Source organism: Chiloscyllium punctatum, chromosome 16 (assembly GCF_047496795.1).
Source record: "Chiloscyllium punctatum isolate Juve2018m chromosome 16, sChiPun1.3, whole genome shotgun sequence".
In the NCBI taxonomy this organism is placed as follows: domain Eukaryota; kingdom Metazoa; phylum Chordata; class Chondrichthyes; order Orectolobiformes; family Hemiscylliidae; genus Chiloscyllium; species Chiloscyllium punctatum.
This window is the reverse complement of record NC_092754.1, coordinates 44,589,101-44,613,832: the sequence shown is the minus strand read 5'-3', so window position 1 is coordinate 44,613,832 and position 24,732 is coordinate 44,589,101. Positions and strand designations below refer to the sequence as shown.

General features: G+C 42.6%; 1 protein-coding gene across 4 annotated transcripts in view; it reads left to right on the top strand.

Annotated features, from left to right (window-relative positions):
- Positions 1-24,732, top strand: part of zbtb40 (zinc finger and BTB domain containing 40) — a 111,707-nt gene that overhangs the window by 37,296 nt on the left and 49,679 nt on the right. For all 4 annotated transcript variants that reach the window (XM_072586823.1, XM_072586822.1, XM_072586825.1 and 1 more), the window contains exons 10-13: positions 3,779-3,950; positions 17,635-18,057; positions 20,471-20,677; positions 23,420-23,584. In XM_072586823.1, the coding sequence (XP_072442924.1) occupies positions 3,779-3,950; positions 17,635-18,057; positions 20,471-20,677; positions 23,420-23,584 (967 nt within the window). The remainder of the gene's footprint in view (positions 1-3,778; positions 3,951-17,634; positions 18,058-20,470; positions 20,678-23,419; positions 23,585-24,732) is intronic.

Genomic DNA, 24,732 nt, shown 5'->3' with positions numbered 1-24,732 from the left:
TTTATCAGAGGTAAATATAAAGTAGGGGAATGAGTCTGGGTGGGTTACTCTTCGGAGGGAGAGTGTGGACTTGTCAGGCCAAAGGGTCTGTTTCCACACTGTAGAGATTCTAATTCTTATGTGCCAAGAAGGAGCAGCATGGCTTATGGGTATTATCATGAGACTATTAATTGAGAAACTCAGCTAATGTTCTGGGGGCTCATGTTCGAAAAGGTAACGAGAATTAAGAATTTACTGATGACAAAGAAACCATTGTTGATTGTCAGAAAAACCCTTCTGGCTCACTAATGCCCATTAGGGAAGGAAATCTGTCATCTTTAGCTGGTCTGGCCAATAGGTGACTGACAGCAATGTGATTGACTCTCAACTGCCCTCTGAAATGGCTTTGCAAGCCACTCAATTGTATCAATTACAATGAAGTCTCCCCAAAGAAATGAAAACTGACAGACCACCTGGCACCAACTTAGGCACTGAAAAAGACAAATGCAGAAATAGTCCTGTGAACCCTGCAAAGTCCTCCAGTTGGGGGATAGTCCATATTTGAGAGAGCTCATTGACTAATCAAGCAATAGCCTGACATTGTCACACTCACAGAATCAAACCTTACAGACTATGTTCAAGACATCATCTCATCATTCATGTATATGTCTTGTCCCATAGCTCCTTGAAACTTTGCCACACATGTTGCTAGGGCAGTAAGAAATGTGTATGGCATGCTTACCTTTGTTGGTTGGGCGTTGAGTACAAGAATCAGAATGTCGTATTGCAGCTTTGTGAAAATTTGTTTAGGCCACACTTAGACGATTGCATTCAATTCTGGTCGCCCCATTGCAGAAAGGATGTGGATGCATTGAAATTGATGCAAAAGAGGTTTACCAGGATGCTGAGTTGAGAGTGTGGTGCTGGAAAAGCACAGCAAGTCAGGCAGTGTCCGAGAAGGAGGAAAATCAACATTTCGGGATTCCTGATGAAGAGCTTATGCCCGACACGTCGATTCTCCTACTCCTCTGATCCTGCCTGACCTGCTGTGCTTTTCCAGCACCACACTCTTGACTCTGACCTCTAGCATCTGAGGTCCTCACTTTCTCCTCCTTTACCAGGATGCTGCCTGGATTAGAGGGTATGAGTTATAAGGAGAGGCCAAAAAATCTAGAGTTTTCTCTGGAATGGCGATGGCTGAGGGAAAGGTCTTTCTATCCTCATGAGCCACATGAGAGGGCCTACAGGACTGGTGAGTAGCTAATGTTCATGTCGAAGTGTAGTACTGGAAAAGTATAGCAGGTCAGGCAGCATCCGAGGAGCAGGAACATCGACGTTTCGGGCAAAAGCCCTTCATCAGGAATGTTGTTCCTCTGTTCAAAAAGGGAAATAAGGAAAACACAGGAAACTACAGACCGGTGAGTCTCTCTGTGGAAGCTATTGGAAAGAATTCTTAGAGATAAGATTTACACTCATTTGAAAAAACATGGCCTAATTAGGGAGTCAGCATGCTTTGTGCAATGCATAGATAGGATTGACAGTCAATCTTTTTTCCCAGAGTTGATATGAGGGGCATGCATTTAAGGTGAGGGGGGAAAGTTCAAAGGAGATCTGAGGGGTAAATTTTTTTCAGAGAGTCATGATGTAGAGGAGCCAATGATGGACTGGGGTATACAAAGTTAAATATCAAGCAATGGCAGGTTATAGTCCCAACAGGTTTATTTGGAAGCACTATCTTTCAGAGCGCTCCGAAAGCTAGAGCTTACAAACAAGTCTGTTGGACTATAACCAGGTCTTGGGTGATTTTTAACTTTTTACAGTGTTGGGAGTCTGGAACATGTTGCCGGGTTGTGGAGGAGGCATATTCAAGAGCGGCATTTAAAGGGCTTTTGGATAAGCACATGGATATACAAAGAATGGAGGCATATGGACTGAGGACAGACAGAAGAGATTAGTTTAATTTGGCATCCTGTTTGGCACAACATCGTGAGCTGAAGGTTCTGTTCCTGTGTTGTACTGTTCTATGTTCTATCAGAGTTGGGGTTTAGTCATGACACTCTTATTCCCACGCAAGCACAGGCTTTTCTGAAAGAGGCAGTCCAGATGGTGGATTGGAGGGTTTCCAACCCAAAAGGCTGTGACTTTGAGGGAGGTGGCGAGTGCAGGTAGGGAGAGAAGCTGTGTAGTTGGGAATCTTCCCAACTCTGCACCACCCTCCTGGTCTTTTTCTAGTCCTCTCCTCTGCCTAACCCGCTCCTTTTTTTCCAGACCGTCCCCCACTTCTCTCTATCCCTTCAAAGGTTTTATTGCTACTTTGCTAACCTTTAAATTCTGTTCCAGTGTAGTATTATAAAAAGGAAAGTTAGTATCCTGGCCATGTCAAACAACTGTTAGATTGAGAATTCAAAACTTGGCTCACCTGGTGTCTTCGGCCAAAGACCACGAGAAACTAGTTGGATGCCAAAGCAGATTGGAATGCCAAACCAAGAGTTAAATGCCTATGATCACCAATGACAGCATTTTCTGGTCAAGTTTTGGGCAAGCAGCTCTGTTTCATTGAAGTGAAATTACATTTCCACCTTCGACAAGAGCTTGGGATCATCCTGCATGTCCACTTTGTAGCTGACTTAATAGTGTTGTTTTAATAATCCAACCTGTCAAGTGAAAATCAGAACCTAATAACTACATTTTTGGATGCAAAAGTTTACGTTTGTGGGTGCTCCTCAATTTAAGAAGGAACAAACAAGTCAAAATCAATTTTAAGTTTGAAAAAGGCAGTGGTAAAGAGTTAACTAGAATCAAGTATTCACTGACTATGTGTAATGTTTTCCCACATCATCTGAAAATATCTCTGGAGAATTCAAAATGTGAACCGAAAGTGAATCTTTCTTCAGTGACATTGACACATTTGTGTGGTACCACCATTCAGTATGATTTCACCTCAAATATACTTTGTTGATAAAATTCTGAATATTCGAAATATTTAGTATGGATTACTGAATAAAAAAGCTGAAATAACCATGGATGCTGGAAATCAGAAATAATGACATAAATTACTGGAAAAACTCAGCAGGTCTGGCAGCATCTGTGGAGAAAAATCAAGAGTTAACATTTTGGATCCAGTGACCCTTCAGAACAGATGTGTTATTGATGGATTACTGTTGTTAGATGAAAGACTCTAGAGTGTCGTAAGGAGTGTCTGTACCAAAGCTTAAGTGGAGGAGCTTCTCTCCTTGTATGATCAACATTGGAAACTGGGTTCAGATGTGCTTCAGTGAGCAGCAAATTGATTTCTCTGCACGGAGGTGATATTGGAGACTCTGCAGTTTGTTCACGACATGACGAAGAAATAGGACAGTAAAGAAAAAGAGAAGAAAAACGATATTTTCTCAATTCAGAAAATCACTTTGTGTAACTGTTTGTAATATGTTGACACAGGCAGGGATTATCAATGGTCATTACATTCAGTTGAAGTGATGCCATGTAACAAGTAGCTGTTCGTCCATGCAGTCAAAACTTGAGAGAATTAACAGGACAGTGCTATATTTATAATCTTGCTGACTAGATGCAACATTCCTAAATCTTGTTGCAAAGGGGTATCTGGAGTTCCTGTTTAGGGAGCTCCTGGTAGTAGTTCCACGGAAAATTATTCACCTGATCCTTTTTTTTATAAAGATTTTGACTAATTCAATCATAGAGTGTGATTATTTCTAATATCTAAAATTTGAAGTTGATGTGAAGGAACTCATTTTATAAATATTGTGTAATTTGGATGTTTTATATTTCTTCTTCCTATCAGATATTGAAGAGCTGCTGTTACAGGGAGACTGCTAGGCAGTCATTAGAAATCATTCTGGGTAAAGTTCTAGAAGAGAAACTTATTCCTGCATTGACGTTCTGTAGACTCTTGCATATGATCAGTGAGTCTCATCCATCCCTTGAATCAGTAACAAAGGCAATGGAACATGCAGGTAATTTGTTCAAAAGATGTTTCAGATTTCTCGCATCCACAGTGTTTTGATTTTGATTTTATTAATCAATGAAGTGATGACTTCATGAGCATTAGTGCAAGTAAAGATGTTGTGAAACTTGAAAGGGTTCAGAAAAGATTTACAAGGATGTTGCCAGTGTTGGAGGATTTGAGCTACAGCGAGACGCTGAACAAGCTGGGGCTATTTTCCCTGGAGTGTCAGAGGCTGAAGGGTGACCTTATAGAGGTTTACAAAAGTATGAGGGGCATGGATAGGATAAAGAGACAGGTCTTTTCCCTGGGGTGAGGGAGTCCAGAACTAGAGGGCATCAGTTTAGGGTGAGAGGGGAAAGATACAAAAGAGACCTTTTCACACAGAGGGTGGTGTGTGTACGGAATGACCTGCCAGAGAAAGTGATAGAAGATGGTACAATTACAACATTTAAAAGGCATCTGGATGGGTATATGAATAGGAAAGGTTTAGAGGGATATGGGCCAGGTGCTGGTGGTGGGACTAGATTATGATATCTTGTTGGCATAGACGAGTTGGACTGACAAGTCTGTTTCTCTGCTGTACATCTCTGACTCTAAGTAACATCTTAAAAGTTTTGACCCCTGGTGTTAGAACCCAAAGAGAGCACTTGGCCCACAACCTTGAATGTTATGACACGCCCAAGTGCTTATCTAGGGTACTTTTTAAGGATGAGGTAATTCTGTCTGTCACCTTCCCAGGCAGTTCCTTCCAAATTGTTGCCTCCTGCTGGGTAAAAAAAGGTTTTCCTCACATCTTCCCTCAACCTCCTGACCCTCACCTTGAACCTGTGTCTCCTCGTGATTGACCCTTCAACTAAAGGGCACAGCTGCTCATTATCCATTCAGTTCATGCCATTCTTAATTGTATATACCTCAATCAGATCATTACTCACTCTTCTCTGCTCCAAAGAAAGCAGCCCAAGGCTATCCAACCTTTCCTTAAATTTAAATTTTCCATCCCATACAGCATCCTGGTGAATCTTCTCTGCACCTCCTCCAGTGCAATCACATCCTTTCTGTAATATGACAACCACTGTACTCTAGCTGTGGTCTCACCAAAGTTCTGTACAACTCCAACATGACTTCCCTGCTTTTGTAATCTACATCTCGCTTGATAAAGGCAAATGTCCCATACGCCTTGTTCAGGATCAGATCGAGTGGATCGGTTGGAGAGACAGATAGAAGTGATGAGGAATTTGCAACAGTATGTCATGAATGGTAGTTATAGAAAGGGGGGAAAGTCTCAGATACAGTCACAGAGATGGGTTAACTCCAAGAAAGGGAAGAGAGGTAGGCAGCTAATGCAGAAGTCTTTTGTGGATATACCCATTTCAAACAGGTATGCTGTTTTGGAAAATGTAGAGGGTGATAGATTCTCAGGGAGATGTAGCATGAACAGCCAAGTTTCTGGTACTGAGACTGGCTCTAATGCAATGAGGGGTACGTCGTCTTCCAAGAGATCAATTGCGTTAGGGGATTCTGTAGTCCAAGGTACAGACAGACGTTTCTGTGGCCAGCAGAGAAAAAGCAGAATGGTGTGTTGTTTCCCTGGTGCCAGGATCAAGGATGTCTCAGAGAGGGTGCAGAATGTTCTCATGGGGGAGAGGGGCCAGCAGGAGGTTATTGTCCACATTGGTGCCAACGACATAGGAAGGGAAAAGGTTGAGATTCTGAAGGGAGATTACAGAGAGTTAGGCAGAAATTTAAAAAGGAGGTCCTGAAGGGTAGTAATATCTGGATTACTCCCAGTGCTACGAGTTAGTGAAGGTAGGATTAGGTGGATAGAGCAGATGAATGCATGGCTGAGGAGCTGGTGTATGGGAGAAGGATTCACATTTTTGGATCATTGGAATCTCTTTTGGGGTAGAAGTGACCTGTACAAGAAGGACGGATTGCACCTAAATTGGAAGGGGACTAATATACTGACAGGGAAATTTGCTCAAACTGCTTGGGAGGATTTAAACTAGTAAGGTGGTGGAGGGGGGGGGCAGTGGGACCCAGGGAGATCGTGAGGAAAGAGATCGATCTGAGACAGGTACAGCTGAGAACAGAAGTGAGTCAAACGGTCAGGGCAGGCAGGGACAAGGTAGGACTAATAAATTAAACTGCATTTATTTCAATGCAAGGGGCCTAACAGGGAAGGCAGATGAACTCAGGGCATGGTTAGGAACATGGGACTGGGATATCGTAGCAATTACAGAAACATGGCTTAGGGATGGGCAGGACTGGCAGCTTAGGAAGGATAGAAAGGGAGGCAAGAGAGGAGGGGGAGTGGCATTTTTGATAAGGGATAGCATTACAGCTGTTCTGAGGGAGGATATTCCTGGAAATACATCCAGGGAAGTTATTTGGGTGGAACTGAGAAATAAGAAAGGGATGATCACCTTATTGGGATTGTAGTATAGACCCCCCAATAGTCAGAGGGAAATTGAGAAACAAACTTGTAAGGAGATCTCAGCTATCTGTAAGAATAATAGAGTAGATTAGATTAGATTAGATTAGATTAGATTACTTACAGTGTGGAAACAGGCCCTTCGGCCCAACAAGTCCACACCGCCCCGCCGAAGCATAACCCACCCATACCCCTACCCCTACATCGACATCTACCCCTTACCTAACACTACGGACAATTTAGCATGGCCAATTCACCTGACCTGCACATCTTTGGACTGTGGGAGGAAACCGGAGCACCCGGAGGAAACCCACGCAGGCACGGGGAGAACGTGTAAACTCCACACAGTCAGTCGCCTGAGGCGGGAATTGAACCCGGATCTCTGGCGCTGTGAGGCAGCAGTGCTAACCACTGTGCCACCGTGCCGCCCACTGTAGTTCTGACAGGGGATTTTAACTTTCCAAACATCGACTGGGGCTGCCATAGTGTTAAAGATTTAGATGGAGAGGAATTTCTTAAGTGTGTACAAGACAATTTTCTGATTCAGTATGTGGATGTATCTACTAGAGATGGTGCAAAACTTGATCTACTCTTGGGAAATAAGGCGGGGCAGGTGACTGAGGTCAGTGGGGAAGCACTTTGTGGCCAGCGACCATAATTCTATTTGTTTTAAAATAGTGATGGAAAAGGATAGACCAGATCTAAAAGTTGAAGATCTAAATTAGAGAAAGGCCAATTTTGACGGTATTAGACAAGAACTTTCGAAAGCTGATTGGAGGCAGATGTTCGCAGGAAAAGGGACAGCTGGCAAATGGGTAGCCTTCAGAAATGAGATAACAAGAATCCAGAGAAAGTATATTCCTGTCAGGGTGAAAGGAAAGGCTGGCAGGTATAGGGAATGCTGGATGACTAAAGAAATTGAGGGTTTAGTTAAGAAAAAGAAGGAAGCGTATGTCAGGTATATACAGGATAGATCGAGTGAATCCTTAGAAGGGTATAAAGGAAGTAGGAGTATACTTAAGAGGGAAATCAGGAGGGCAAAACGGAGACATGAGATAGCTTTGGCAAATAGAATTAAGGAGAATCCAAAAGGTTTTTACAAATCTATTAAGGACAAAAGGGTAACTAGGGAGAGAATATGGCCCCTCAAAGATCAGCAAGGTGGCCTTTGTGTGGAGCCACAGAAAATGGGGAAGATACTAAATTAATATTTTGCATCAGTATTTACTGTGGAAAAGGATATGGAAGATATAGACTGTAGGGAAATAGATGGTGACATCTTGCAAAATGCCCAGATTACAGAGGAGGAAGTGCTGGATGTCTTGAAACGGTTAAAGGTGGATAAATCCCCAGGACCTGATCAGGTGTACCCGAGAACTCTGTGGGAAGCTGGAGAAGTGATTGCTGGGCCTCTTGCTGAGATATTTGTATCATCGATAGTCACAGGTGAGGTGCCGGAAGACTAGAGGTTGGCAAACATGGTGCGCCTGACCTCAGGGGTGGGCAAGTTGTTGGAGGGAATCCTGAGGGACAGGATGTACATGTATTTGGAAAGACAGGGACTGATTAGGGATAGTCAACATGGCTTTGTGCGTGGGAAATCATGTCTCACAAACTTGATTGAGTTCTTTGAAGAAGTAAAAAATATGATTGATGAGGGCAGAGCAGTAGATGTGATCTAAATGGACTTCAGTAAGGTGTTCGACAAGGTTCCCCATGGGAGACTGACTAGCAAGGTTAGATCTCATGGAATACAAGGAGAATTAGCCATTTGGATAAAGAACTGGCTCAAAGGTAGAAGACAGAGGGTGGTGGTGGAGGGTTGTTTTTCAAACTGGAGGCCTGTGACCAGTGGAGTGCCACTACTTTTTGTGGGTCCTCTACTTTTTGTCATTTACATAAATGATTTGGATGCGAGCATAAGAGGTACAGTTACCAAGTTTGCAGATGACAGCAAAATTGGAGGTGTAGTGGACAATGAAGAGGGTTACCTTAGATTACAACAGGATCTGGACCAGATGGGCCAATGGGATGAGGAGTGGCAGATGGAGTTTATTTCAGATAAATGCGAGGTGCTGCATTTTGGGAAAGTAAATCTTAGCAGGACTTATACACTTAATGGTACGGTCCTAGGGAGTGTTTCTGAACAAAGAGACCTTGGAGTGCAGGTTCATAGCTCCTTGAAAGTGGAGTTGCAGGTAGATAGGATAGTGAAAAAGGCATTTGGTATGCTTTCTTGTATTGGTCAGAGTACTGAGTACAGGAGTTGGGAGGTCATGTTGCGGCTGTACAGGACATTGGTTAGGCCACTGTTGTAATATTACCTGCAATTCTGGTCTCCTTCCTATCGGAAAGATGTTGTGAAACTCGAAAGGTTTCACAAAAGATTTACAAGGATGTTGCCAGGGTTGGAGGATCTGAGCTACAGGGAGAGGCTGAACAGGCTGGGGCTGTTTTCCGTGGAGTGTCGGAGGCTGAGTTGTGACCTTCTAAAGGTTTACAAAATTGTCAGGGGCATGGATAGGATAAATAGACAAAGTCTTTTCTCTGGGGTCAGGGAGTCCAGAACTAGAGGACATAGGTTTAGGGTGAGAGGGGAAAGCTATAAAAGAAACCTAAGGGGCAACTTTTTCACGCTGAGGGTGGTACATGTATGTAATGAGCTGCCAGAGCATGTGGTGGAGGCAGGTACAATTGCAACATTTAAGAGGCATTTGGATGGGTCTATGAGTAGGAAGGGTTGGAGAGATGTGGGCTGGGTGCTGGCAGGTGGGACTAGGTTGGGTTGGGATATCTGGTCGGCATGGATGGGTTGGACCCAAGGGTCTGTTTCCATGCTGTACATCTCTATGACTCTCTAACTCTATGACCACCATACTAAATACCCTCCACCTTCATAGATTGTGGGCGGCACGGTGGCACAGTGGTTAGCACTGCTGCCTCACAGCGCCTGAGACCCGGGTTCAATTCCCGCTTCAGGCGACTGACTGTGTGGAGTTTGCATGTTCTCCCCGTGTCTGCGTGGGTTTCCTCCGGGTGCTCCGGTTTCCTCCCACAGTCCAAAGATGTGCAGGCCAGGTGAATTGGCCATGCTAAATTGCCCATAGTGTTAGGTAAGGGGTAAATGTAAATGTAGATGTAGGGGTATGGGTGGGTTACGCTTCGGCGGGGCGGTGTGGACTTGTTGGGCCGAAGGGCCTGTTTCCACACTGTAATTAATCTAATCTAATCTAATCTAATCCATGGACAAATACTCCAACCTTCCTTTGCTCCACAGAACTTCCTGGTGGCATGCTGTTCATTAAATACTTCCGTGTCAAATTACTCAGGGTTAAATTCCATCTATCATTTATTTGTCCATTTGACCATCCTGTTTTTAGATTCTTGTAGCCTAAGACACTCAACCTCACTATTAATCACCTGACATGACTTGCTAGCCCTACCCTCCACATGGCTGTCTATGTCATTTATATAAATGACAAATAATAGGGGATCTAGCACACATCCCTGTGGTGTACTATTGGGCAATGGCTTCCAGTCACTACATCAGCTTTCTGTCATCATCCTCTATCTCCCACAACCGAGCCAATTTTGAAACCACTGTATCAAGTTACCCTATATCCCATCTCCATTTGTCTACTTGATAAGTTGTCTATGTGGGACCTAGTCAAACAACATCAACTGCACGACCCACATCTACATAATTAGCTCAAAAGAATTCAATCAGATTTGTTAGGCGTGACCTCCCTGTGCCAAAGCCGTACTGATGATTCCTAATGAAGCCTTGCCTCTCCAAGTAGGGATAGATGCTCTTGTGCAGACTTTTCTCCAATAGTTTCCTGACCACTGACGTGAGACTCACCAGTATGTAGTTCTCTGGCTTATCTCTACAACCCTCTTAAATATCGGAACCATGTTAACTGTTCTCCAGTCTCCTGGCACCTCCCCCATGACCAGAGAGGAACTAAAAACTTGGGTTAGTGCCTCTGCAGTTTCCTCCCTTGCCTTTCACAGAAGCCTGGGACAGAATTCATCCAGACCTGGAGATTTATCCACTTTTAAACATCCCAACACCTCCAATAACTTGTCCTTCCCTATTTTTAATTTGCTCAAGCACTTCGCAGTCTCTCCTCCAGGGTTCATACCCTCATCCTCATTCTCTTGGGTGAAGACAGGTGTGAAGTATTAGTTCAAGATTCGACCATTGGCCTCCACCCACAGATTGGTCCCTTCATCCCTAATGACCCCTAATCTTTCCCAAGCTGTATAGGATATCCTGGTAGTTTCCCTATTTTTAACCAGCAAGAGGTTTCTCCGATCCCTAGTTGCTTTCATAATTGCTTTCTTAAGCTCCACCCTGCACTTCCTGTATTCCACAAGTTTGTTCATCTTGCACCTGCTAAAAGCCTGTCTTTTCCTTCTGATCGTATCTCTGGTCATCAGAAGCACTGGGGTTCTGTGAGGTTGTTGCTCCTTCCTATCCCCCTGGAGAGAACATGTTGGACTTGTACTCTCCCCATTTCCGTTTTGAACACACCTCTACTACACTTCGGTCAATTTCTTCAATGGTAGCTGTTCTGAGTCTACTTTTGCCAGATCCTGTCTGTTTTGACTAAGATTTACTTTCCTCCAATTCAAAACTTTTGTTTTTGCAACTTTTTCATTGCCCTTTTTTCACTGTTTCTTTCATTGTCCATACTAAGCTTCAATGTACCATGTTGTGGTCGCTATCACTAAAATACTTAATCACCTGTCCAGCTTCCCTTCCCAGAATTAGGTCTCGAACAGCTCTGACCCTTGTTGGACCCTCTACATATTAGCCCAAAAGATTCTCCTGTACTGGCTTCAAGAAATTCACTCCATATGCACTACTTCTATCCCAGTTTAGATTAGATTCCCTACAGTGTGGAAACAGGCCATTTGACTCAACAACTGCATACTGACCCTCCAAAAAGTAAACCACCCCCCAGACCCATTTCATTCTTATTAGTGCACCTAACACTGTGGGCAATTTAGCATAGCCAATTCACCTGACCTGCATATCTTCAGATTGTGGGAGGAAACCCGTGCAGATACGGGGAGAATGTGCAAGGTTGGAATCGAACCTGGGTCCCTGGTGCTGTGAGGCTGCGGTGCTAACCACTGAGCCACTGTGCCACCGTTAATGTTGGGAAAGTTGAAATCACCTACTATAATGACCCTTTTGTTGTTATTTTTACATATCTCTGCAAATTATGCACACGTTTTTCAATTTCCTGCCAACTCTCTTCGGTTCTATAATATACACCAAGAAATGTGGCTGCCCCATTTTTATTCCTAAGCTCTACCTACAAAGCTTGATTCAATGCCCTTTCCAAGGTATCATCTCTCCTTAGTGCAGTAACTGACCCCTTGACTAATATTGCATTGCAGCCTCCTCTTTTACTCCCACCTCTGTCTTGCCGACAAATTCTAAATCCCTGAATGTTGTGTTGCCAATCCTGCTCCTCCCTCAACTATGTCTCTCTGGTGGCTACTATATCACCCTTCCACAGGTCAGTCATTGCCCTTAAACTCATTCAATCTGCCTGTGATGATTCTGGCATGAAAGACTATCCAGCTTTGCCTTATCCCTAGAAAAATAATAAAGCTGCAGTACTCCTACCTTGATTGTTCTACCATGCCCTTATTCTGCTGACAGTCTATGTCCCCTCCCATTGCCAAATTAGTTTAAACTTCTTTCAACAGCACTAGCAAGCTGTCTCACAAAAATGTTAGTCCTATCCTGATTCAGATGTGGACTATCCTGCTTGTACTGAAATGGTCCCAATGATCCAAGAATGTAAGATCCTTCCTCATGCACCAACTGTTCAGTTATGCATTTATCTGCGTTAGTCTCCTATTTCTTCAGGTCTGTTAATCTGCGGTATGAGCACCTCTCTATGTGCTATCCCACCATGCTGTCAGACTCTCATGCTACACAGTGGCCTCAGTCTGCTGTTACAGATCTGAAACCCAAGCTTCCGTAGCTATGGCTAAGCACGCTTCATGTACACACATGCTGCACTGGGTGTTGGAAATGTGCCCAGCCTTCTACATGGAATAAGAGGAGCAAGCTTATATTGATTAACCATTGAAAATTCAAATCATTTAAAAGGCTTTTAAAAAAAACAAATAAAACCCACCAGCACCTAATCGCCAATCAGCTGATCCCCTTGACCCCATGTCACTTTCTGAACTGTAACATACTGTGTACTCCTGCCCACATTGAACCCACAGGTTCCTTTTACTGTGCTCCTGCTGCTGCCACTCTCAGTTTGCTCAGTCCAATCTTGCTGCCTAAGGTTTTATTTCGAAGTTCCCACAGCTCCTTACCCCCAGGTTGGCTTTGCTCTGCTCCTGCTGCTGCTTTTATTGGCACTCCGAATGTGCTAATGTTTAGTTTTTTTGAAAGTCTGTCGATTTGCTTTATACTAACATATAGCCATAGAGGTGTACAGCACAGAAACAGACCCTTCGGTCCAACTTGTCCATGCCATCCAAATATCTCAACCTAATCTAGTCCCACTTGTCAGCACCCGGCTATATCCCTCCAAACCTTTCCTATTCATATACCCATCCGGATGTCTTTTAAATGTTGCAATTGTACCAGCCTCCTCCACATCCTCTGGCAGCTTATTCCATACACGTACCATCTTCTGTGTGAAAAAGTTGCCCCTTAGGTCTCTTTTATATCTTTCCCCTCTCACCCTAAATCCCCTCTCACCCTCTAGTTCTGGACTCCCCGACCCCAGGGAAAAGACTTTGTCTATTTATCCTATCCATGCCCCTCATAATTTTGTAAACCTTCATAAGGTCACCCCTCAGCCTCCGATGCTCCAGGGAAAACAGCCCCAGCCTGTTCAGCCTCTCCATGTAGCTCAGATCTTCCAACCCTGGCAACATCCTTGTAAATCTTTTCTGAACCCTTTCAAGTTTCACAACATCTTTCCGATAGGGAGGAGACCAGAATTGCACGCAATATTCCAACAGTGGCCTAACCAATGTTCTATACAGCCGCAACATGACCTCCCAACTCCTGTACTCAATACTCTGACCAATAAAGGAAAGCATACCAAACACCGCCTTCACTATCCTATCTCCCTTCAACTCCACTTTCAAGGAGCTATGAATCTACACTCCAAGGTCTCTTTGTTCAGCAACACTCCCTAGGACCTTACCATTAAGTGTATAAGTCCTGCTAGGATTTGCTTTCCCAAAACGCAGCACCTCGCATTTATCTGAATTAAACTCCATCTGCCACTTCTCAGCCCATTGGCCCATCTGGTCCAGATCCTGTTGTAATCTGAGGCAACCCTCTTCGCTGTCCACTACACCTCCAATTTTGCTGTCACCTGCAAACTTAGTAACTATGCCTCTTATGCTCAAATCATTTATGTAAATGACAAAAAGTAGAAGGCCCAGCACCGATCCTTGTGGCACTCCACTGGTCACAGCCCTCCCGCCTGAAAAACAACCCTCCACCACCACTCCCTGTCTTCTACCTTTGAGCCAGTTCTGTATCCAAATGACTAGTTCTCCCTGCATTCCATGAGATCTAACCTTGCTAATCAGTCTCCCATGGGGAACCTTGTCGAACGCCTTACTGAAGTCCATATAGATCACATCTACTGCTCTGCCCTCATCAATCATCTTTTTTACTTCTTCAAAAAACTCAATCAAGTTTGTGAGACATGATTTCCCACACACAAAGCCATGTTGACTATCCCGAATCAGTCCTTGCCTTTCCAAATACGTGTACATCCTGTCCCTCAGGATTCCCTCTAACAACTTGCCCACTACCGAGGTCAGGCTCACCGGTCTATAGCTCCCTGGCTTGTCTTTACCGCCCTTCTTAAACAGTGGCACCACGTTTGCCGACCTCCAGTCTTCTGGCACCTCACCTGTGACTATCGATGATACAAATATCTATGAACCCGTAGAGTCATATGAAAGAATTTAAGTTTTGTGTTAATTCTGACACAAGACAGTTTTAGGTGATCCCCACTATTTGTGGCAGTTAGTTGGCCCTTTTCAAAGTTCAAGATGATTTTCAGGGAGCTGCCCAGATTTTCTGTGTTATGTGGTTTGGTTACACAATGGTGAGCACATCATTGCCAGGGACTCAGGTTCGGTTCAAGCCTTGAGCTATGTGGAGTCTATGTGGAGTTTGTAAGTTTTCCCCATGTCTGCATGGGTTTCCTCTGAGTGCTCCAGTTTCTGCCCACAACCGAAAGATATGTAGGTTAGCAGCCTTGGCCATGCTAAATTGCCCTATATTATTCAGGGATATACAGGCTAGGTGCAACTTTGGTAAATGTGGGGTTACAGAGATAGGATGGGATGCTTAGGAGGGTCAGTGTCGACATGATGGCCCAATTGTCCCCCCTCTGCACTGTAGGGATTCTGTTCTTTGATTCCATGTTCTATTTGAGTGCTTCTTGATGAAAGAGTTGGACTGCTTCCTTACTGTTCCTAAAACCCTCTGCAATTCCAAACAGACACCACCTCTAACTGCATTGGAACAGGATGTTGATGAAACTGATGTCATTGAGTGCACATGCACCACACTGGAACAGGATATCGGTGGTATTGTCGTGTGCCCGTGTTGCTTGGTGTTCACTACCCTCACCACTTTACTTGCTGCCCCCTTTACAGTCCCACTGCTGCTGCGCTGACCCTATGCTTGGGTAACAGGGCATTAAGTGAGGTGCTGGGTGAATCAGATTTGGACTGGAGCAATGAGTGTAATGGCAAATGAAGTGACAAATGGGGTAGCGCCTGATCAGCATCTAAAAAAGGTCATGATCTCAAGTTGAAGAAAGGAAAAGCTTTTCATTTGTCACAAAAAGTGTGTTGGAGATATTCAGATCTGGCAGCATTTTTTGGAGAGAGATGCTTGCAGACCTGAATATTTCTCCAATTTTTTGGTTTGGTTCCACATTTCCAGTATCTGAAATATTGTTCTTTTGTATTGAAGCTTTTCATTTCATTAAATTGGCTCAAGCATAATCCCAGAAGTGAAAAGACTTTGATCTGTTAAACTCTGATTTCTAGTCCCTTAACTTGCTACATTCTTTTACTGAAACTAAACATTTAACAAAGCTGTAATAAATCTAATAAGCGTGAGGCTTTCCAAAGTGTGATAATGAGACTTCGGGGTCATTGTGTTCCTGTTCGAGTGAAAGGTCTCAGGGACTCTGATTCAAATGCCGTCAAGGCAGATGGAGGAATTTGAATTCAATAAAAAATATCTGAAAATAAGAGTCCAATGATGACTATGAATCCAGTGTCGATTATCAAAAAAAACCCATCTGGTTCACTAAGTCCTTTAGAGAAGGAACCTGCCATCCTGATATGGACTAAATGTGACTCCAGACCCACAGCAATGTGGTTAACTCTTAACCACCTTCTGGGATGGGCAATAAATGGTAGCCGAGCAAGCAACACTCTTATCCCATGAACGAGTATAAGGTAAGGTTGATAGGATTAGAGAACAATTGATGAATAAAGTTATTGAGGTTCGAGTCAAGAATAAAAAATGAATCACGTATTAGATATAAACAACTGAGTTCAAATGAATCTTTTGAACAGTTTAAAGTGTAAGAGGGAAATGTGGAAGGCAAGAGGAAGGATATGAGTGTGTCTTGGCAAATATGATTAAGGATAATCCAAAAAGATTCTACAAGTACATTAAGAGCCAGAGAGCAGCTGGAGAGAGAGTAAGGCCCCTTAAAGATTAGGGACGTCATCTTTGTGTTGAACGTCAGGAAATGGGAGAGATACTAAATGAATATTTTACATCAGCTTTAACTGTGGAGAAAGACATAGAGGCTAGAGAACTCGGAAATAAAAATTGATGCTTTGAAAACAGTTCACTTGACAAAAGAGAAAGTGTTTGGAGGTCTTAGAAAATATAAAGATGAATACATCTCTGAGATCTGATTCAGTGTATCCCAGGACTTTGGGAAGTTAGGAAGGAAATTGTGGGGCCCCTTTGAGTCATGTATAAATGCCGAATGACTGGAGAGTGGCTAATGTTGTGCCTTTGGTTTAAGAAAGCATGTAAGGAGAAGCCTGGGAAGGATAGGCCTGTGAGTCTGACTTCAGTGGGTAAGTTATTCGATGTGTTTCTGAAACAAAGGACTTATATGCATTTGGAGAGGCAAGGAATGATCAGAGATAGCATGGTTTTGTGCGAGGGCAATCATGTCTCTCAAACTTGATCTTGATCAGTTGGCTGAAGGGAGCAGATGGAGTTAATTTAGATAAATGCAAAGTATTGCATGTTGGTAAAACAAACAAAGGCAAGACTTGTACAATTAACGACTTGGGCAATGTTGTAGAGCAGAGAAATTTAGGAATTCAGGTACATAATTATTTGAAGTCTGCATTACATATAGACAGGGTGGTTAAGAAGGTGTTTAGCATGTTTGCCTTCATTGCTCAGAGTATATTTGAGTATAAAAGTTTGGACATTATATTGAGGTTGTACAAGATGCTAGTGAGGCTTCCTCTGGAGTTCTGCATCTAGTTCTGGTGTCCCTGGTATTGAAGGAATATTATTAAGCTGAAGAGGGTTCAGAAGAGATTTACCAGGATCTTGCCAGGAATGGGAGGTTGGAGTTATAAGGGTAGACGACATGGGCTGGGACTTTTTTCACTGGAGGGTAGGAGATTGAGAGGTGACCTAAAAGAGGTTTATAAAATAATGAAGGATATAGATAAGGTGAATGGCAGGTGTCTTTTTCCTAGGGTAGGTGATTTCAAGGCTAAGGGGCATATTTTTAAGGTGAGAGCAGAAAGATTTAAAAAAAGACATGAGGGTATTTTTTTAAAAACACGATATGGTTTGTGTGTGGAATGAACTTCCAGAGGAAGTGATGGATGTGGGTACCGTTACAATGTTTAAAAGACATTTTAGTAAGAAATGCTTGGAGGGATATGGTGCAAGTGCAGACAGGTGGAACTAGTTTATTTCGGATTATGGTCAACATGGATTGGTTGGACATAAGGGCCTGTTTCCCTGCTCTATGACTCTGTACATGGAAGTAATCTAGTAATCACTAATGCTTAGCTATTGCCTTTATAGAATTACAAGCAGTAATCTAATGTAACGGTTTTCTCGAATTGTGAAAATATATTTTATTAATCTTTTCAATGCTCATGTTTAACAATTTATTGGATTTTTATTACAAATATAACCTCTGGAGCCGATAAATGCAATTTTCAAAATTTCCAGGACTAATGATAGAAACAGGGAGTGACGTGGATGAGGATCAAAAGGAACACCTGCAAAATGAGGAAGAGACACATGAAGATGATGCAGAGCACCTAGAGGTTCTTGGCCATGACAGAGATAGTGGCAGCGAACTGCTTTCAGATCAGAAGAAAGTGAAACCCAAATCAGGAACTAAGCAAATCTTTACCTGCAGTGCATGTGGCAAGTCTTTTACATTTAAATGTCGCCTTGAGTTGCATCTCACCCGCTGTCGCAGTATCAGTCACCTTAAAGGCACTAACTGTGAGGAAGGTAACAAGACCCAGATTGCCCAGAAGGATCTAGAAAAGAACAGAGTCGAAATGAGCAGTGCACCAAAGGGAAAGAAGAGGCGATTTCCTGTGACTTGTGACATCTGTGGGAAATCCTTTGCTCACCAATCAGGTTAGAAAGAGTTATTTTGTGTATTTGTTTGAGTCAGTAGTTACAAGCCAGTTGGAGAAAATGCTCCAACTCCTAAAATAAAAGTTTAATAGTGTAATAGAAGAAAAATCAACCAAAATATTGAATGCATATTTTCCAGACATATTAACTGTTGAGGATCCTAATAGTTAATATCTATTAAATTTTGAGAGGGCTTAATGGTCTGTGTGAAAGCAGGGAATAAGGGAATTAGTTTATGTCCCAGGCTGGACACAGAGACTTGGGGGTGGAGTATGCGAAGGACTAGCTGTTATCTTGTAGGAACCTTTCTGACAGTTGCAGAGATTATGCAGAGCTAAGAAAATGTACCAAGGGGGCATAGCTTTAAATTAAGGGGGGGTAGATATAGGACTGATGTTAGGGGTAGGTTCTTCACTCAGCGAGTCGTAAGATCATGGAATGCCCTGCCAGTAGCAGTAGTGGACTCTCCCTCTTTATGGGTATTTAAGCGGGCATTGGATAGGTATATGGAGGATAGTGGGTTAGTGTAGGTTAGGTGGGCTTTGATCGGCGCAACATCGAGGGCCGAAGGGCCTGTACTGCGCTGTATTGTTCTATGTTCTATGTTCTATGTTCTATGATGTTGTAAAACTGACCTGTCAACCGCAAACCTAATATCTCAAAGTTCAACAGCTTGTGCACAACTGGGCTCAAAATGCATGGGGGTAGAGGGTAAAGGAGCCCCTATAATCCCCAAATCCTGGATAATTCACTGAAGAGGAAAGGGCTAGAAATGAGAACTGGGCAGGGCAGCAACCTCTTGAGCAAGGTCAGGGAAGGAAACCTGGGAGGAAGGTTGCTGGCTGAGAGGGAAGTGAGGCTGCAAGGTTGAGAGAAATAATCTGCAGGAGTGAAGGGAGGTGAAGTTGTAAAGAGCAAATGAGGGTTGCTACAAAGAGTAGAAACTAGTTTTAGACTTTTCAACAAAGGAATATTCACCTAACTGGGAATTGGAAAACTGAGTTAATGAATTCCTTGCAACTTCACCTGGAGTTTTTTAGGTTAAACCTGCAACAGTTCAGGACCTACGTATTGCACGTGGCCGGGTGGGGAAAGAGAACTGTTGTGAATGGGATTGAAATAAACACCTTGATGACATAATATTGAACAGTTCTAGTTTAGAAAGATTTGTATTTTTGTGTTATCACATCTTAAGTGTTTACATATTATGAGCTACTTGAGATGCAGTGGCTACTTTGAAGACCAATATGCAATGGTTTCACCATGACCCCACCAGTCCATGAAATGTGTTTTTACAATGATGCCATCTTGTATCTGGAAGTGTGTCAGTTGTGTGTTGAAGCACTTCTGCTAACTTATGCCTTTTATCTTGCACCAGTTTCAAAACTGTGGTGTCTAGGAAATTAATGCTTTCCTTGTGAGTTGTCGTGTTAAGTTGAAAGGAGCAAAGATTATTATTGGGGATTCTGCTGAATTATTCTGCTTCAGTGTGAATCAAAATCTCCAGAGATCAGCACAATGCTGAAATTATTGTTGCTAAATTACTCTGTCAATTAATGAAATCCTTTGGTGAGATTGAAAGGAGTCCCTGAAAACCTCAAAGTAGCCTTCAAGAAAGTGATATGTTTAACCCTGGTGCACGACCAAGACTTCCAATGGCTAAGTAAACTCCAAAACCCTGTCCAGTATTGGTAAGCATGTCTGTGATGCAATTCGAAGAAGGGCGGGAGACTTTGAAACCTGCTTCATCATTATAATTTTATAATCAATCTACTCCTGGGCAGTTCAGACCATGAATTATTATTCACTTACATCCCACATCGGTCCTTCCATACTATACTTTGCACGTGTTCCCATCCTATACATTACCCCGTTGCTGTCCCTCATCCTTCTTCGCTTACGTTCCATGACTCTCCCCTCCAAACCACACCTTGAGATTCAGGTAACACCAGCAGATCCTACTTATTGCCTGTCCCTTTGTGCCCAAAGAATATTAAAAAACAATCACATAGTAAAACTGGAGTTGCAGACCAGTCAGACCAGGAGGGCCACAGGCTGATCAGTTAGCAGGTGCCAATGAATGATCACCAACTTCCACAGCTGTTCATTGGTAAAAACAATGACTGCAGATGCTGGAAACCAGATTCTGGATTAGTGGTGCTGGAAGAGCACAGCAGTTCAGGCAGCATCCAAGTATCTTCAAAATTGACGTTTCGGGCAAAAGCCTTCATTGGTGTCAGCCCATAAATTGCCCTGTTTTGAAAATTCAATTTCAAAGTTTGCTATGGTAGAGTTTTAACTCATGATCTCTTGAATGATTGTAGCATGATTGTAGCATAAGCCATCATACCCTTTGAAAAACTGGCAGCTAAGAGTTCTGTTCTGTTATATTTCTTCCAATATCTCTCTGCAGGAATGCAGTATCATAAACGTTCTGATCACTTCGATGAGAAGCCTTTCTCTTGTAGTGAGTGTGGAGCAAAGTTCGCAGCAAATTCTACTCTAAAGAATCACATGAGGCTGCACACTGGAGAGAAGCCATTCTTCTGCAAACAATGTGATATGACTTTTATGCAGGCTGCTGCATTGGCCTATCACATGAAGAAAAAGCACTCTGAAGGTCTGAATTGTGGTATTACTTCACTAAAGTTTTTTTTTCCTTGATATTTATTTGCTGAATTTTAATGGTGTCAAAGTGCATTTGATAGTTCTGTCTGTGTTTTCTCATTTGGAATCAATTGTATTAACATAAAAACTGACTGCAAAAGTTTCTATAGATATGTGAAGAAAAAATACTGGTGAAGACAAATGTCGCTCCCTTGCAGTTAAAATCAGGTGGATTTATAATGGGCAACAAAGATGGCAGACCAGCTGAGCAAATACCTTGAATCTGTCACTAAGGAGAAGATGAATAATCTTCAGGAAATGCTTGGGAACAGAGGGTCAAGCATGAAGGAGGAACTGAAGGGAATCTTTATTAGTCAGGAAATGGTATTGGGGAAATTGGGATTAAAACCCACTAAGTCCCCAGGGCCTGATGCTTTGCATCCCAGAGTACTTGAGGAAGTGGCTGTAGAAATAGTGGAGGCATTGGTGATCATTTTCCAGCATTTTGTAGTCTCTGGAAGAGTTCCAATGAACTGGAGGGTAGCTAACGTAGCACCACTTTGTCGTAAAGGAGGAAAGAGAGAAAATGTGGAATTATAAGCTTGTTAGCCTGACATTGGTGGTGGAGAAAATGCTGGAGTCAATCATGAAGGATGTGATAACTGAGCATTTGGAAAGCAGTGACAGAATCAGTCCTAGTCGGCATGGATTTACTAAAGGGAAATCATACTTGACAAAACTTCTGGAAATGTTTTGAGGATATGACCATTAGAGAAGACAATGGTGAATCAGTAGATGTTGTGTATCTGGACTTTTAGCAAGTTTTTGACAAGGTTCCACAAGAGATTAGTGAAGAAAATCAAAGGTACGGTATCGGAGATAGTGTATTGACATGGATAGAGAACTGGTTGGCAGGAAGCAAAGAGTTGGAATGAACAAGTCCTTCCCAGAATGGCAGGCAGTGATGAGTAGGGTACTGTAAGGTTCAGTGCTGGGACCTCAGCTGTTCACAATATACGTTAACAATTTGGACAAAGGATTTGAATGCAATATCTCCAAATTTGCACAGGACACTGAGCTGAGTGGTAGTGTGTGCTGTGTGGAGGCTGCTAAGAGGCTGCAAGGTGACTTGAACAGACTGGCTGAGTGGGCAAATACTTGGCAAATGCAATATAATGTAGATAAATGCAAGATTATCCAGTTTGGACACAAAAACAGGAAGGCAAGCTTATTATCTGAATGGTGGCAGTTCAGGAAAAGGTGAGGTACAAGAAAACCTTGGAGTTGTGGTGGAACAGTCGCTGAAGGATCGCATGCAGGTGAGGAAAGCTAACAGCATACTATCCTTCATAGCAAAAGAATTTGAGTATTAAATTAAAGGTGTCTTGCTGCAGTTAAACAGGGCTTGGTGAGGCCACACCTTGAATGTTATGTGTAGTTTTGGTCTCCTCGTTGTGGAAGGACGTCCTTGCTGTTGAGAGAGTCCAGCAAAGGTTTACCAGACTGATTCCTGGGATTTGCTTGTTAATTGGCCTTGTTAAGGCACTGATGGAAGGCGTTTAACTTCTAGTTTTGGAAGTCAATGCAGTGCACAGACCTTGCAAAAAAAAGAGGGTGTGTTGTACCAGACATCGGTAGAAATGAGGTGTCACCCTGGTGAATTTACAAAACAGAACTCTTTGCATGTCAAACTGCAAATGTACCATGTCATCGATGGAGTTTATCAATCCTAGAATCAATGGATCAAATCAAAGCTCGTCAGTTCTTCCGTACTGTGCTGTAAAGGGGAGGGAACGTTAACAGCTAATTGAAGGAGGAGGGGCTCCACAAGTATCCTCATTCTTAATGATGGGGAAACCAGCACATCAGTGTAAAAGAGGTATTTGTACAATCTTCAGCCTGAACTGTAATTGTATATCTATCTTGACTTCCATTTAAGATCCTGAAAATATAGATATTAGTACAAAGATCGGTCAATGGAGTTAAGATTCAGAAGAGCCATGATCTAATGAAGTGGCAGAATGAGGATGAAGGACTGAATGGCTTACACCTTTTCTGACGCCAGCATTGATCAGATTAGATATAGAACCTTTATAAAGATACACACAGACGCACACGCATTTAAAATCTTTGTGAAGGGACTTAAGCCAGGATTCAAGACCCATCTGCTATGTGAATCTTCAGAAAATAAGCAACCGTTCATCCCTTCAGATTTTCTATCCTGGGCTGACAGGGATGGGTTTTGTCACTCTTTTGTAGGACATTGCAAGTGGAAGTTTTGCAGAAAAGCACCTCATCTCCCTCATCTGAGATGTGTTATAACATGTCTGAACAAGTTGGTTTAAAAGTATCTATTTTTTAAAAATTCTAAGAAATATAACATCCTTGTTTCTATGTGACACAATTTTGGTTGATGCTGCAATTTTTTACGTTTAAGCTGAATTTCCATAAATGATTCTGACCTCTTATATTCAGTATCTTTTCTCCGACCTCAGTATAAGGGCTGTTGTGGTGTAATGGTAGTGTCCTTACCTCTGACCCAGAAGGCCTGGGTTCAAGTCCCATCTGCTTCAACAGTATTCATTACCTATCTGAACAGGTTAATTAAAAATGTTTTTAAAAATTCAAAAAATATAATAATCTTGGTTCTGATGTGTTTTTCTTTGTTTTTAGGACAGTTTTGCAATCTGCTAGGAATAGTGTTCTGGAGTCTGTCATGGCCCTTTTAATCTCTGAACCTTTTACCATTCTGTAGGGAAAATGTACGGATGTCAGTACTGTGATGCAGTGTTTGCCCAGTCGATCGAGTTAACGCGCCATGTGCGTACTCATACTGGGGACAAGCCGTATGTCTGCCGAGAGTGTGGCAAAGGATTCAGCCAGGCTAATGGCCTCTCCATGCATCTCCGATCTTTTCACAGTGAGTATCAATGAGGTACTCTGCATTAGCATTATGTTTGAAAGTTGCTATCCTTGCCTCACTGCTGTGCTTTTCATAAAATACGTTAAGGAATGACATAATAAACTAGAGGACCCTGTGTGCCTTTCACATGTGGAATCAGTCAAGGTAGCAAAATTGATTGATACTCTCAATTTGAAGATATGTAATCAAATTGATAACTTATAAAGATACAAATGCAATGGTGTAAAGCTTGTGATGTTGAACTTTGTCCACAGATAAATTCAGGGCGCTCTGTTTATTCTGACCTTCACTGCTTTCATAAAATTCATGGCCATTGTCACTTTTTGCTCATTTGTAGCTGTCATTTGTTTGGTGATTTCTGCTGGTATCACTTTTCCAAACTCTTTCTTGCTACAGTCGCCTCAGTGGACTCAGCCAGGTTATTGACAACATTCTTGTCCCCTGAGAGATAATGTCTGTTCCACTGCTGTGTGAGCGTTTGGTTAAGTAAATGTTTTGCTGACAGGCATGGTAAAGTAGGGTTGAATCAGCACAGCTTTGTCAAGGGAGATAATATCTGATAAATCTATTAGAGTTCTTTGAGGAGGCAATGCGCAAGTTAGACAAAGGTGAGCAAGTGGATGTGATCTATTTGGATCTCTGGAATGCCTTTGACAAGGTGCCATTCAGGATGCTGCTAAATAAAGGCATGAATAGAAGACTGGCAGAAGGCAGAAGGTGGGAATAAAGGAGTCATTTTCAGGATGGTAGCTGGTGACTAAGAAGCACTGCACAGGTCTGTGTTGGGACCACAACTATTCACTTTAATAATCTGGACGAAGGAAACATTGCTGAATTTGCAGATGACACAAAGGTAGGTGGAGGGCAGGTCATGTTGAAGTGGGGAGGCTGCAGAAGACTTGGACAGGCTAAGGGAGTTAGCAAATAAGCAGCAGTTGGAATACAATTTGGAAAAATTTGTGGCTATGCACTATGATAGGAAGAATAGAGGCATAAACTATTTTCTAAATGTGGAAAGGTTTTGAAAATCTGAAGCGCAGAAGGGACTTGGGAGTTCTACTTCAGCATTCTCTTAAAGTTAACATCAGTTCATTTGACAGTTAGGAAGGCAAATGCAATGCATTCATTTCAAGAAGGTTAGAATA